Here is a 15853-nt window from a genome sequence, read left to right on the forward strand (position 1 = left end):
TAGATAGGCAGGGGGGGGGAAAGGGAAGTATGTTTATATTTTCTTGCAGACACACAGACACACAGACATGTTGGTCTGATCACACGGCTGCAGTCAGCCAGTTTGTAGACGCTTTAGTCTTCTGGTTTGTTCAGAAGGTGTGTCCCGTTCCTGACTTTCCTCACACACACACACATCTCTCTCTCTCTGTACATTTTTCTGTGTGTTTAAGCATGTAACCGAGTCCCTGTGTAAATACGGCCTTCTCACACCACGGGCTTAGGAAGACTTAAGGAAGACTTCTGTGACTCTTCTAACAGACCGCAAAGCTGCACCGAACCCGATTGGCAAAAACCTTCTTACTACTTCTGCATTTTATCTGGGTTATAAATAGCAAAGCGTGTGGTGTTCTAGGTTAACGTCGTCTTCCTGAACTGCACTGCACGGCCCACACTGAAGTTCTTCACACGTCTTTAGAGAGGCTGGGTGCACATATGCGTGTGGGCCGTCTGAAATCTGGGTAAAGGCTGAGCAGAGCATTAGTGAATAATTTATTGGCTGAGCATTAAGTTCTCTGACAGGCCTTTACCGTGTGTGTGTGTGTGTGTGTGTGTTTGTGTGTGTGTGTTTATAAAGCATGCATGCATACTGCACAATGCAAAGCTCATGAGAGTTCAGAGTGGCTTTATGGTCTAGACAGCTGTTGTGTGATGACACGACAGAAGTGACAGCTCGAGTTTGTGCTGATGTCTGTGTGTCTGAGTGTGTGTGTGTGTTTGCAGGTGGTTTTATCCACTAAAGCCTCATGTTCCTTGTCACAATTTTTTACATGTTCAGGCCAGAAAGAAAAGGACAAATGTAGGGCCCGGAACTCTCAGAGGAAATCGCTTCCTGTGGGATTTGGAAAGAGCGAGAGGTACACACGCAGAAGGAGCAGCCTGTAACACGAGCAGAAAACGAAAAAAGAAGGCACCGGTTTGAAGAACGGCAGTTTGACCTGTCACCATAGTAACAAGTCACCCTCTGCATAGGCATCCTGTTTTTTTTTTCATCTTTGACTGAATCACGATCGCGTCGTTTGAAACCGAACGCAAAATCCTACACAAACGCTTTCAGAAATTGAAAATTGAAGACACTAGAGCTGTTTTTTCTTTTCTTTTCTTTTCTTTTCCCTCTGTGAGTTACAGTTGGAGTGTAGGAGGCCTCTCCGTCAACTCTCTGTGGTTCTTTCTCTCTCCCTCCCCCTCTCTACTCTTCTCTTTCTCTCGCTGAAGGAGTGAGCTGGAGGACTGCCAGGGTACACGGTCACGGCTCTCTCTCTCACACACACACACACACACACACACACACACACACACACACACACACACACACACACACACACACTGACCTACATACACTTCCACAGCGCTGAGTGGCCCACTGAATGTTCCAGCCAGTCACATGTGTGGGCGGAGTGCCGTCTAACCAATCACGTCAGCTCTTCTATTCTCTACAAGGTTTACAGAGCGAAACAGAGAAAGGGTCTGAAAATGGAGTACGAAAGAGGGGAAACGGGGCGTCACAGAAAATGCTTAGAAGCCATAGAGACAGAGCTGGATCGAGAGACACTAACAACGAGATGCGTTTGGAAAGATTAACACAAAGACTGTGCCCCTTCTCTGCCATTCACACACACACACACACACATTTCTTTTGCGTGTCCTGTCGCCTGGACTTCTTTCTAATTTTACAGTCAGCAGTGTGAACTGAGAAGATACTGGTTTCAGTCTCGTCGAATCCCTAAACACTTCAGTTTTAGATTCATTAACGTAGAGATCCAGCACTCTGCTCTCCTATCTATGCTTTTTCCGTCACTGAGAACGATGTAAAGCGAGCAGAACAGACACGTTTTAGGTGAAACACCACGCCGTTCAAGGTCACACAGTCTGGTGACCCAATCAAGCCATCTGATTAGAAAGGTGATAAAGATCAGGCTGATAAAATGCTTCCCTCGTCTGCTCGGAGTTGCTACCTTTGCTCTTTTTACCCGTTTTTTTTTTAATCTTCTGACCTCAATACGTTTCTGTCTCTTTCACACGGTTAATCTTTCTCTCACTCTTTCTCGACACTTCCCCACATGGTCATGGTATCTGAGTGTGATGGTGTGGTTGATGTAATCAGGTGCAGGGAGCAGATTACTCTATGATTGGCTGAGTCTTCTACCCAGTGTAATCACATATACACACTGAGAACTCTTCGCATGACCATGTGACCACATGACCAGGCACCTGACTACTACTGCATCTCTAATCTTTATACACCAAAGACATTAGTGCAACATTTTCTAATGTGGTTGCTTCTCCTGGCTTTTTTGCCAGACGTTTTCGTCTTGGGTCGTATTCTCTGCGTCACAGTTCAGGATAATAACCGAAACTACTTCTAAATCCTTTCCTCTTTTCAAGGAACAAGCGTATGCTCCATCCAACGTGTTGGCACCAGATCCCTCAATATTACGAGTTACTTCATGCACACTCATGATCATAATCCCAATTACCCTCATTGGAAAAGGTCAAGGGGTGAATATTTACTCAAAGCTCTGCAGATCCCTTACCTTAAATATAACTTCTTTGTAGTAAATTCCACATGACTACAATTTCTGATCAGCAAAGCATCACTGCATAGAACCAGTTGTAATCTGAGATTTTGTATTTTTTCTATTGTGCGTGCAGCTTTTTGTGTTTTCATGGAAAAACCTCTGAACCATCGGCAGAGCCGCAGCTGCAGGAAGCGGGGAGGGGGAACGAGGGAAAGAAATACTAGGTGAAAGAAAAGCAAAACAAACAAAATAGAAGGAGACGGGAAAGACACATTAACATTAAGAGAGAGAGAGAGAGAGAGAGAGAGGGGGCTAGAACTAAAAATACTAGACACATGATCCACTTTACACTGTGTTACTGGACACAAAAGCAGTCTATACACTATAGACACGAAACCACATGGTCAATTAATCAGGGTAAATGCCTTCTCAGGAAAACAGTGATGTCACCAGCAACCAGAAAATGATCCTGGAGTGCTCATGTTCTTGTCTGTCTGTCTGTCTGTCTGTTTGACTATCTATCTATCTATCTATCTATCTATCTATCTATCTATCTATCTATCTATCTATCTATCTATCTATCTATCTATCTATCTATCTATCTATCGGTATATCTATCTGTATATCTATCTATCAGCATCCGCCGTCCAATCGGACATACTCTACAGTATATAAGACTTCGTTTATACGACGTGTGAGAAGTTCTGCTTCAAATATATTACAGCTAATCGACTATTCTACAGTATCAACACGTCTCCTGTTGGCGTATGAGCCATCGTCAGAAGTATTGGGATGCGGACGCTTTTAACACCCGCCATTCTCTCACTTTTGCCACTTTTCGGGAATCTACAGGGTCATGTGACCAGACCTTCCACACCGGTCATGCGTTCGATAAACCTCGCTGCCGACCTAAATTAGAGCTGCTGCTCTGCTTCTGAGAAATAAACATTAAGCGCTGTACACTACAAGGTTTCGCCCTAACGCTTGTACTATTGTAGCCTTGTACATGTGCTAGAGAACGATAAAGCCTGGGCCTCCTCACAGAATACCCCCCCCCCCACTAGATTTCTGTCTTTTGCTGAAGGTGCCGTTGTGTCTTGCACATTTCTACCTGATTTAACCCATGTGCACAGCAGCAAGCAACAAAGCGACGGACGAACGCTCGTTTTCTGTGTGTGTGCACGAGCCGGAACCCTGATTTCATCGAAACGTCAGCTGACGTTGGATTTCTAATGCAATCTGAATGAACGAATTAAAGCGTGAGCCGACCCGAACCCCCCATCAAGTTCCCATGAGACGTCCTTTCTGCTGTTTGTATTTGAGACAAAACAGTATATGATTTTAGAACACATACGACACACAAAAAACTCTTCAAGGAAGAAGGAGAGATCATTGCTACTGCAATCCATTCAGTTCAGTAATATCAACATATCCTTCATGGAAATATTTACAAAAAAAAAAAACATACTGAAGAAAACACCATATAATCGAAATCTAAAACTAAAAGAGGCGTAGACTCTAGCGCTTAAACCTAAGCATACAAATAAGGGAAGCTCTGAAGAGTGCAGCCGGAGCACTGAGCTGGTCTGTGTGCTTCAGGAAGAAGCCTCTCGACAGGAGAACACACGGGGGATTAACAGGCAAGGAGGGGGTCGTACACAGACACGGGAAGGTGAACTTGCTCAAGCCTGTGACCCTGTGAGCTCTGCATGGGGGACTGTGAGAACGGTTCTGTAGATGCACCGGATTGGCATTAATTTGTTTAACAAGCCCGTTTAAGAAGCAACAGCACCATAGATACTTTAATGCAGGGTAAAGCATGTGTGCGTGTGTGTGTGTGAAGCCTGTGTTAACGCTAGTGCCTTTCTGTATGCAGACACGCTCTGTGCTCTGACTACCATTAGAAACTCTTTCACACATCTAGAGTGCATGCATTTTATTTATTTATTATTTTTTACACCACACCACATGTTATTATGTTAATATAATTACTGTGTTTCATTAATTATGATGTCTTTTAGTCATTTACATATAATCTTGGTATCTCTGATTTGAGGAGTTCAAGACAAAAAAACACCAAAGTCCAGCGTGGGAATTTTTGATTGATTGATTGACTGAATGAATGATTGAATGAATGATTGAATGAATGATTGAATGAATGATTGAGCAAAAAACTCGGTCCACCCAGTCTCTCAGAAAGTTTAACCAACTCTGGTTCTACAGTTTTGATTCTGGGTCACAGCTGAATGCAATCTTTCCTAATAAACGTATTTCTATCATTTAAACTACACCACACATTGAATCTGCAGCAAAAATGAAAACTCCAGATGGACATGTGCACCAAACAAAGTCTTATAAGAGAGCACAATTGTGGAAGTGCAAACTAATTCGAATAAAAATGTGTGAAACTGTTTAGTCAGCTATTTAGAGTGAGAACAAGCAGAAAGATAAATAGACGAAGACTACATAACTGAGAGATAGTAGATTGGGTAAGGAAGGACTCAATGTGCCTGGGAGCTCTGGAACAATTTCATGCCCCCATAAACCTCGTAGCGCAAAAGTGAAGAGAGAGATATAGAGAGAGAGAGAGAGAGAGAGAGAGAGAGAGAGAGACAGAGCAGAACAAAACCGAAAGGACACAATCTAAATGCAAAAAGCAACTCGGCTGCAAGATTTCGATCCAAGCTGCAGATTTTCACTGTCTGTGTCGAAGCACTGATAGCGTTACAGGCACAAACCTGTTCGTCTACTGAGAGTGAAACAGGAGATCCGGCGTACTGAACAGTCACTCAAAACTTTACTGCAGGAGTTCAGCCGGAGTTCTGACGCTGCACTTTTGGTGTACGACCGTAAAGACAGGTGTGCAAACATTAAAACGGGTGGAAATCTGTGATAAAGCGCCTCAGATAGCATAAGGAAAACTGTCCTCTTTACACACAAGAAAGCCTAAACTACCAGCAGGGTCCGATTAGCCGTCAACTCATGTCTCTTTAGTCATCTGGAACGTGTTTTAATTTAGATTTTTCAGGTTAGAAAAGTACAGATCTGTATACGCATGGTTCTTCTCCGAGACCCATGAGGATCATTCCACTATATGTTTAGAGACAGCTGGTGTATACATTACAGCATCTTTTGACTGTCAAATTTCATACTTGCATGTGGCTACTATGAATAAATCAGCCATTTGTTTTGCCGCAGAGCGAGAGAAAAAAGGGAAGCGAACAGGAATGTCGCAGTTCCCAAAATAAAGGGAGCGAATTAACGACATTTCGGATCTCAAACGACAAACCAAAGCTGGGAAAAAACTACGCAAACGTCATCAATCTTCATCGTCCACCGACATACAGTACCCTGCTCACTCCATTGTTCTCTTTGTCCAGCTCTGCTTAGCTCAGCTCTTCCCTGGAGATCGCAACACTAGATCTTTATGCTTCCCAGGAATGATTTAGGACACAAACCACGCACGAGACATGCCTCAGCTGCCCTTTGTTCCTACTTACAACATGCGAAACAGTAAAAAGAGAGAATACGGAACCAAGGGGTAAAGAAAATGGAGCTTAAGATCGAGTATCTCTGATTCTTTCAAAATAACACAATATAGAGTTAATCTGACCTGATGTTAATGGAGATCTCACTGAAAACCCAAACACCACCTGCTTAAGCAGTAATTATCCACCTGGTCCAATCAAAACAGTGAATTAGACTGTGGGGTGTCTTTGAAGAGCAACTTCATTTGTTCATTTTTTAAAAGACAGACCTGTTTCTTTTCATCGCCACCATCAGGAACTCCTGACACAGAACGCTAGCTTTGTGGTAGTCAATTAATTTTTAATCAAGAATCATTTTGCCTCAGCGCCTCCGCCGTAGCGGACAGCCTTAATCGTACAGAACACAAAGTCATGAGGACAGATTAGACCTTAGAAAGTCTTTATGTCAGAGCGTTGTGGTGAGGAAGACAGGGGGTGGAGGGGTAATGGGGCAGTGTTGGAGTTTAGTGGATGTGTCAGAATCTCCAACAATGTATGACCTTTCACGACCTTGGAGGAACGTTTGATTCTGATTTTCTCGCTTACAGCAAGTGGTTTATCCTGATCAGGGTGGAATTCTGGATTTGGATCCGGATCCCGGGTCAGGAACAGTGGGAATATAATGGGGATATATCCTGGATAGGACGCAGGTGTGACACAGCGCACCATGCACCCACTCACACAATCCCACGCTCATTCACACCTGAGGCTGTTTATCATATCCAATACACCTACAGTAAAGATCAAACCTAGAGGAACCCAGAAGAACCCTGAAAAAAGCCTGCGGAACCCTAAGGAACCCTTAACAACCCTGAGGAACCCAAAACACATGAGAAATGATTTCAAACAAAGGAGTGTGTGTGTGTTTATCTGACACACATTTAACAATATCGACTTGTTACCTCCGCTATGAATAATTGCAGTCGTAATTAACAGAGACACATTTGTATATTCTAAACATTTTGGATGGAAATGGAACCGTACTCTCGGAGCCCTGTCATCCAAGGTTCTGTGGGTTACCATGGCAACACATGGCCATTTGAAAAACCTACGACTATCCTGGCTGAAAAAGAAAACACCCTCGCTCACACACACAAAACACAAATGCTTGGTGGTAGCAGTGCCAGCACGAGAGGTGCCCACACCACCTCACCCTCTTGTGAACTTACACCACACATGGGCAACCATGGCAAGAAACCACCAATCATATAATGCTACAAAAGAACACATTATTTACTTAAGAGCACATGCTACAGATGAAACATTTCCACTAACATGGATTTGTTCACTTGGTATACACTTTTTTTGCATGCTTTGTGATTGAACGAGGCAGGGGACACGACTACCTTCGAAAAAACCTGATAAATCAGATCAATCAAATCCCGCCAGTTCTTCACAAGTTCTTCTCTTTGCTTATTGCAGCAGGTGTTTCAAACTCTATGATCGCATTACAGTGGCCCAAAAGTCCCAAAATACACAAAGAGAAAATGTACAAATTCTTCCATACATGATACATTTAACATACGTATGTTAAATCAAATGTTATATGAATGTTAAATCAATAAATGCTGCTACGACTTCACCCACACACAACAGCGTGTGTGACGGATTATAAGAAGAGTGCCAACTGGCCATTCCACACTGCATAGCTCCATATTTTTTCACCGACTGCGACTTTATGAGTGCTGCATTATTACCTATACTACCCCTGACTGTCCTGCCCCACCCCCTCTCCTCCAACTGCAGCAGATCCCACCAGACAAAGGAAAGTCAGTCATGACGTCCAGATACGCTCATTAGACTCATATGTGTATCTAATTCACGCAGGTTAAAGCAGACCTGCCCTAATAGGACGCATAATTACAGTATATCGCCAGGGCAGAATTTCCACCCATACACACCCTGTGTGGTAAAGAGACACACCTCAATTTTTAAAAATTTGTCTATGTTTAATATGACATGATGGCACTGTGCCAGACATTCAGTAATAGCTCTAGGAAGGAATTTGTTTCGCAGTGCACAGGACACCCGTCTATTTTTTCTCTCTGTCTCTCCGTTTCATTCTTTCTTTCTCTCAAACAATAACAGAAGAACGAAACCTATCCGAAGCTCGGTGTGTGCACCTTATGGCGCAACCAAAACTAAGGTGGTTTGTGTTCTTCAATGTGACCTGACCAAACTAAAAACAAATGTCTGATCATATGTTCCAAAGAGAGGAATCTATAGATAGACGCTTGTTTACACAAGACCTGTTTTTGGCTCATGTACACATGAAGAGTGTTGACTGTATTTCTCTTTACCACTTCAGTGTTTACCATTGCAGGAATATGACTTTGACACTTTACCATAAAAATAAAAACAGACCATGAATATGGTTGTCTGTGTGACTCCCACAGAGATTATATTCAAGAAAGGAAAAACGTCCATGTGAACCCGTAGCAGTTTTATTGATACTGTAGTTATAGCTACGATCCAAACAACAATCCATGCTGAAGGTACATCTTTGCCATGTTGTGAAATCTCTACCCAATATGTGTAGCCAGATTCATAAGATTCGAAAGTGTAAGTGGTCAAATCTGAGAATTCCGGTTAAATTCCACCACACAACAAAAATTATAATGAAGTGTAGCTTCATCTCTTCTGTTTTCACTCCAAATTTTAAGGATCCCTGAACACTGATCCCAGGCTGTTCCTCATTAACTCTGACCCTCAGTGGCCATCGATGCAGAAACACAGCTTTTACTACCTCAGATTTTATGCATCTGATCTTCTTGGATGTTTTTGGTGAAATTGCCCGCTCATTTTGATTGATTTGTTTACTGATGAATTGATGACCTTAAACATGGGATTATTATTTAAAAGTTTTTGTGGGGGTGCTACAAAGAAGGTCTGAGTAAATTGTGAAAATGATTCATTAAGAGAACCGGTCCAAAAACAAACAAAAAGAAAACAGTACAGTGAAAACCTGCTACAAACAAACAAACAAACAAGCAAACAAACAAATAAAAAAAATTGTATCAAGATGAGAAAATTGTTAAATATACGCAGGAAAGACAAACCAAAATGATGTAAGAAATTCACTCTGTGTTAAAGAACATTAGCGAGTCTGAGCTAATCTGTAACATTACCTCATGCAGTCCATAATTTACCTTTTAATGCTGTAAGCTAGCTATCTTTACTATCTGATAGTCACCTAAATAGTAGATCCTCCAAGATCACTAAGGTGTCTGAGGTTCTCTATCTTGATTTGTGTTACAGTTAAACAAGTTGTCTGGTCTATAGCCACCTTTAGGCAAGATGTGTGCAGAACAACATGAGAACAACCTTGACAGGAACATGTCCAGGCAGGTTTTCTTTAAACTGGCCATGCTACAGAAATAGGAAACATACCCCATTTTCTTTTAAAGATTTCATAAGAATTCTTGACGTGAAGGTCCAAATCCGCCTACAGGCATTTCGCACAATAGAGATCTGTGGAGGTGTGTGTCATTAAGTGTTAATTACTGCAGAATTATGATTATGGTGTGGTCTGGGCAGGATAATTAACTTCCTGTGTCTTATGTCATGCAAGCCATAACACTCACAAAAGGCCTCATCAGTTCACGTGGAACTTTTTTTTTCTTTTTTGTTGTTTTTGCAAGGTATTACAGCTTAACAGTGTGTTTAATCATATAAATTATAGTAATTATATTAATTACTCTCACCTCCATACACTGATTTTTTAAGGTAAAATAACTGCGTGTGTTTTGATGTCCTTAGAACAATGAATTCGGCAAATATTTAAACCTGTAAAAATATGTTTTGTTTATATATGATGTCATAAGCATTGCTGCCTTAGTCACGCGGGCGCTCCAGTCGCTGTGCTGGAAGCGCGCGCGCGCCCGTCCGTCTTGAGACGCTCGTGCGCGCCAGAACATGTGTTCCTTTTGTTTTTGTTTTTGTTTTGGTTGTGGCAATCACGGTGTACTCTGCATGAGCACCTTAGCTTGAACGTGTATGAGGAAATTGTGTATGAAATGGATTCTGATTGTAGTGCCTACGTACCTTCCAGCCAGCAGAGCTGTTGCTGTCTCCTTTGTCTTTGAAATAGTCGACATTTCTGACCATCCAGTCATAAATCTGGGAGAGGGTCAGTCTTTTGTCCGGCGTGCTCTCTATGGCTTTTGTGATAAGATCTGCGTAGGAAAGGTTACCCCAGGCGTTCCTGCGAGACGAGGACTTCCGTGGGGTTTGCTGCTGCACCCCTTGTCCATTTAGCTCAGCAGAGCGCGCTGCAGCCTCGACCTGCCTCTGCGATCCCGCCTGATCCTGATCTCCGCTCGAGCTAAGCCCGTCGGGCCTGCCGTCGTCTTCATTCACGCTGACAGCCATTGCATTCTCCTCATCATCCTCTTCCTCCGGGATGATGTACGTGTCGTTGGCCTCTGGTTTCGCCAAGCTGGACTCCGGCAGCGGCCAAGTGCATGACCTCGGGCGCTTCTGAGGCTCAAAGTCCGGGTCTATGGCCACCTCTAGACCGGACAGAGGCTCGGTGGATGTTGTCTCAGCCATGGAGACGTCAGAACTTGTAGACTATCTATGCACTAGCTCCTCTGTGCAAGTTTAGATGCTTTCAAGGTGGCGTGCCATGAACGCGCTCGTACAATCTGTGGAGAAAGTCAAGAGAGGAAAAAACACTCGAATTAGGTTAGAGATGGCACGCGCGTTCTGCAGAACTGTGCGCTATGGCTGTTATATTCCACACACACACACACACACACACACACACACACACACACACACACACAGACACACACACACACACACACACACACCGTTCACCGGGTCCCGTTCAGATCCCGCAGCCCTTCCCCGCCGTACACCGGACCCCGTTCCTGCGGCGCGCTCGAGCTCACACAGAGCACTGATGTAATGCAGCTGTATATCTCATGCGCACGTCGCCAACAGCCAAGAACACAGCGCTGAGACGTCACTAAAACCATCCCATTCAGTCAAATCTCCACGAGCTCTCAAAAGGACTAGAACTACATTCAAAATAAAACAAAACTACTACTAATAATAATAATAAAAAACGCACAGCGTCAGAGCTAGAAATCCAGGAGCTCAATACTGCTCGTATTAGTCATTTGGTTTCGCTTCTCAGCTTTTCTTTTGACTCACAAAAAAGAATGCTGTGCAAAATAGAAAGAGAAAAAGCACAGTTTATCTCTCGCGATCGGGAAAAAAAAGCAAGCAAACAATCAAAAAAACCACCCAGTGCTCTTTAACTGCACTCTATTGTACTCTACTGTAGATCAGACACTCTTCAGTACTAAACCAGCTCCTGTACAACTTATACAAAGGACTGCAGAGACAGACAGAAAGCGAGAGAGAGAAAGGGAGACGAGATTAAACCCGTCACGCATGCACTCCTCCCTCCCTCCATCCCTTCATCCACTCCTCCCTTTTCTGCGCGTGGGATCGCCTTTTAAAGGGCCATGGCCCATGAAGTACCCCGAGCGCGCGCACGAGGGCATGTTCAGACAAGCCTAAGATTGCCAAATATAGTGCAAGATTATGTGTCCATGCACATCTGACAAGCTATTGACGTGCGTTTAGTAGAATACAAACTACATTTGTGTGCTAAGTACAGTATTTCATGTCATGTCATGTGTGCAATAGGCATAGCAATGCCTAGTGTACATGACCGGAAGCATGTGGACACCTAATTGCTTGCTTTCCTTTCAGTGAATACTGTTCCAGCATGACAATGTCCCTGTGCACAAAGAACTCAAATGGAGCAGATTATTATAACAGTAAAGGAAATCTAGAGAGGGATATCATGCATCATGCACATATAAGATGTACGGACAAGTACTTTTGGCATACTGTAGTACTCTATGCTGGCCCTTTAATCCCAAAGCTGTAAAAGCTCCTGACACACCCCCTTTTCTGCCAGCACGAGAGAGCGTTCAAAGATGTGACATCATACTGTTAGAAATAAAGACACAGTGCGTCTTCTATTCTGTGATGATGACCAATCATTTCACACAAATTTGTGTTGATTCTACCTCAGGATATTATTTCGTCATAATAGTTATGCGTTGCGTCTTTTTCTTTTTCACTGTCATTCAAACACCACAATCCAGTACATCTTTGTTCACAACCAAGCGGGTTACCCCCGCCCCCCCCTTTAGATCATAAGCACCATGACTCAAGGCTCGTGCACGTGATGGATGGAGAGCGCGCACCAGTTTCCACCTGTGCGCGCACCCGCCTGCAGCGAGGGATCGGGTCGTGCGCCATGTTATGTTATGCTATATGTTATGTTATTTGTTATGTTATGTATTATGTTAGGTGCATGAAGAATGTCTGCTAACGCGAGACTGTAATTCAAAGTCTTCTGATCAAAATATTAAAGCAAGACCCTTTTTCAGGGTGCGCCATGATCATGAGTCCAACACATGATGTAATAGTAATGAGGTTCATCCGTCCACTAGAAAGCATGAGTGGCTTTGTGGCACTGGGATGATGTCATTAACATTTAATGCACCTTGGGTTGTCAGTGCGCGCTTATGCACACGTCTCAGATACACCGCACATTACATACAGTACATGGATTCAGTATGATTCAGGAAGTGATTCTTTAGTGCTGTGAAACATTACAAACGATACCACTCTGTATCTCTTTGTCAAGATGTTATACTTCATCAAGCTTTTTTAAATGTCTGATGTGCAGAATGGCTCAGAGTCTCTGCATGATTGCACACAATGATTACATTTACATTTCCAGCATTTAGCAGACACCTTTATCCAGAGCGACTTACATTTTATCTCATGTTTACACAACTGAGGGTTAAGGGCCTTGAACTCAAAACATTCCACCTCAAACACTAGGCTACCACATCACAAAATCATCTGTACAACACAGTGTGCTTATGCTTTTTTACATTTCTGGCATTTAGCAGATGCCTTTTTCCAGAGTGACTTTCATTTTTATTTCAATTTATACAACTGGGCAACTGAGGGTTAAGGGCCTTGCTCAGGGCCCCAACAGTGACAGCTTGGTTGATGTGGGAATCGAACTTACAACCTTCCGATTGGTAGCCCAACACTATCCTTAAACACTAGGCTATTCCATCCCAAAAAATCGTCTCTACTGATGCTTTTTTTTTTTTTTTTTTTTTACATTTACAGCACTTAGGGCCTTGCTCAGGCACCCAGCCGTGGCTTGGTGGACCTGGGATTCAAACCCATTACCTTCTGTTCAATAATCTAACACCTTAACCACATTCGTTATGATTTCTTACTACCTTCAATTCTAAGACAATTTGCACTCGTTTTAACCGATTGTACGTTTTGCAGTGTTTCTTACCGTAGCAAATAATTCATTGTATATATACACTTTATGCTGCATATCAGCCTGAACAACTGTCGTTTGCTGCCATCTAGTGGACAATTAGAGAAAACTATCAACAAGACTTATGAAGTCACATGTTCCCAAACAGTGTCCTGAACATTTGCGTGTCCAGTTTAACTGAGAAAGGGCTCAGGAAAACTTTCAGACACAGAGCCAGGATCCAAGATGAGGGTCAGGAACCACAGTGTGGTTATAATGTAGTGTTTGTTCACAGCAGCTTGTTGTTTGAGAGTATACATGCGAGTGTGTTTACATTTCCATTGTTCAGAAACAATGCAGAAGGAAAAGGTCCTTGTTGGGTTCATGGAAACAAGGTTTTGATCACGGCTGAATGATCTGAAGGAAGTATACACCAATGTATACAACATGTCTTGGAGAAAACACACAGCTCTACATTGTAGTTCATGCAACCTTTGAAGAATAAAGAAAGGAACTGATGCTAGTTAACACGAGGAGTTTATGGAAACGACCATGTTACTTACGCACACACGCACACACACACACAGGGCACATGCACTCAAACACATACATACACACACACGCACACACACAAACGACAAACACATAGGGCACATGCACACACAAACACTCAAACACACACACACACACACACACACACACACACACACACACACACACACACACACACACACACACACACACAAATGTAATGATAGCAAGTACTTGCAAATCATCTTTAAAATCCCTTTCTTCAGTCTATATACGTGTTACATATGGTGTACTGGTTTGCATACCTACAGTTTAGACAAGCCAATTAGCCTTTAAAGCATGTTTTTGGACTGAAGGGGGAACCAGAGAACCTGGAGGAAACCCCTGAAGCACAGGGAGAACATGCACTCCACACACGCAGAGCAGAGGCAGGAATCAGTTCCCCAACCCTGGAGTTGTAAGCTGTTTAGAGATATGTAATAATGTGATTTATGACTTTAATAAATGAAGAAAAAAACGTATTAAATGAAAAATAAGACGATTGTGAACAACATAAAAAATAATCTTCGACAGATATTTTTCAGCTGGTTCCAAACACTTCACCACCAGGGGGTGCTGTGTACCTTCGGTTATTACTATTAAATACCATCACAATAGTATTCATCATGATAAGATAAATCTAGATATAAATTCTAGACACAAAACACATGAAGTTCTTTATAATAATTTAACATATGTAGCCAGAAAAAATAAGCCTCCCGAGTCGATTCCAGTAATTAGACCCACTCATGATGGAGGACACACACTTGATCTCATTCTAACCTTTGGACTAAATATAGAAAATATAGTCACACTTCCACAAGCAGAAGCTATCTCGGATCATTATCTTATTTGGTTTAAAATGCGTCTTGGATACGATATAAAAACTTACACCCTCATACAATGACCAGGAACCTTTAAACAATCATCTAGGAAATTGGAACGTAAATGGCGTAAAACTAAATCATCAGTATTTCAATTAGCATGAAAGGAAAGCCTTGATGGCTACAAAAAAAAATCACTTAGTGCTGCTAGATCACTGTATCTCTCCACCGTCATTGAAGGTTACAAAAATAATCCTATATCTTTTTATTTAATACTGTAGCAAATTTAACTAGGACTAAACCTGCTTTAGAAAATACACACCATCATTATGTAGCAGCAATAACCTCATGACTTATTTCAATATAAATTGATTTCAGGCAGAAAATTCAGACCATTAATTTAATACTAAACAATTTGTTAGATAATGCTGTAGATAATAATAGTACTGTTTCTGGTCAGCACTTAGAATGTTTTACTCCCCTTCAAGAGACTTATTTATTTTCACTGATTTCTTCCTTAAAATGGTCAACCTGCGAACTGGATCCCTTACCTTCATGTTTCTATAAACAGATATTACCTCTTACAAATATTTTAAACTACCGGTTATCAAGATTATGATTAAAAAACATTACCTTGATCTATAGCTGTTCAACTATAGGCCAATATCAAACCTCCCCTTTATTTCCTAGATCCTAGACAAGGTTGTAGCACAGTAATTATGTTCAGACCTACATAGGAATAACATTCATAAAATGTAAGTGTCAGGATTTAGGCCTCATGATGGCACAAAGACAGCACTGGTTAAAGTTGTAAATGACCTGTTACTGGCCTCTGATCAATGTTGTCTCCTTGCTGGTGTTACTTGATCTTAGTGCAGCTTTTGATAACATTGACCATGCTTTTTTACTTGATAGGCTAGAACATGTTGTTGATGTTAAAGAACCAGCCCTTTCCTGGCTCAGGTCTTATTTGACTGATCATCATCAGTTCCTAGATCTAAACTGTGACTTAGGTCTATTTTATTTCTCTTTATATATAGATGAGACACAGCAACTT

General features: G+C 42.1%; 1 protein-coding gene across 1 annotated transcript in view; it reads right to left on the reverse strand.

Moving 5' to 3' along the window:
• Nucleotides 1-11513, reverse strand: part of foxo3b (forkhead box O3b) — a 24379-nt gene extending 12866 nt beyond the window's left edge. Inside the window, exons 1-2 of the mRNA XM_027147582.2 lie at nucleotides 10899-11513; nucleotides 10129-10730 (exon numbers count right to left, since the gene is read on the reverse strand). Coding sequence (XP_027003383.1) covers nucleotides 10129-10635 — 507 coding nt within the window. The 5' untranslated portion in view covers nucleotides 10636-10730; nucleotides 10899-11513. The remainder of the gene's footprint in view (nucleotides 1-10128; nucleotides 10731-10898) is intronic.
• Nucleotides 11514-15853: the final 4340 nt, after the last annotated feature.

Source organism: Tachysurus fulvidraco, chromosome 9 (assembly GCF_022655615.1).
Source record: "Tachysurus fulvidraco isolate hzauxx_2018 chromosome 9, HZAU_PFXX_2.0, whole genome shotgun sequence".
NCBI classification, from domain to species: Eukaryota; Metazoa; Chordata; class Actinopteri; order Siluriformes; family Bagridae; genus Tachysurus; species Tachysurus fulvidraco.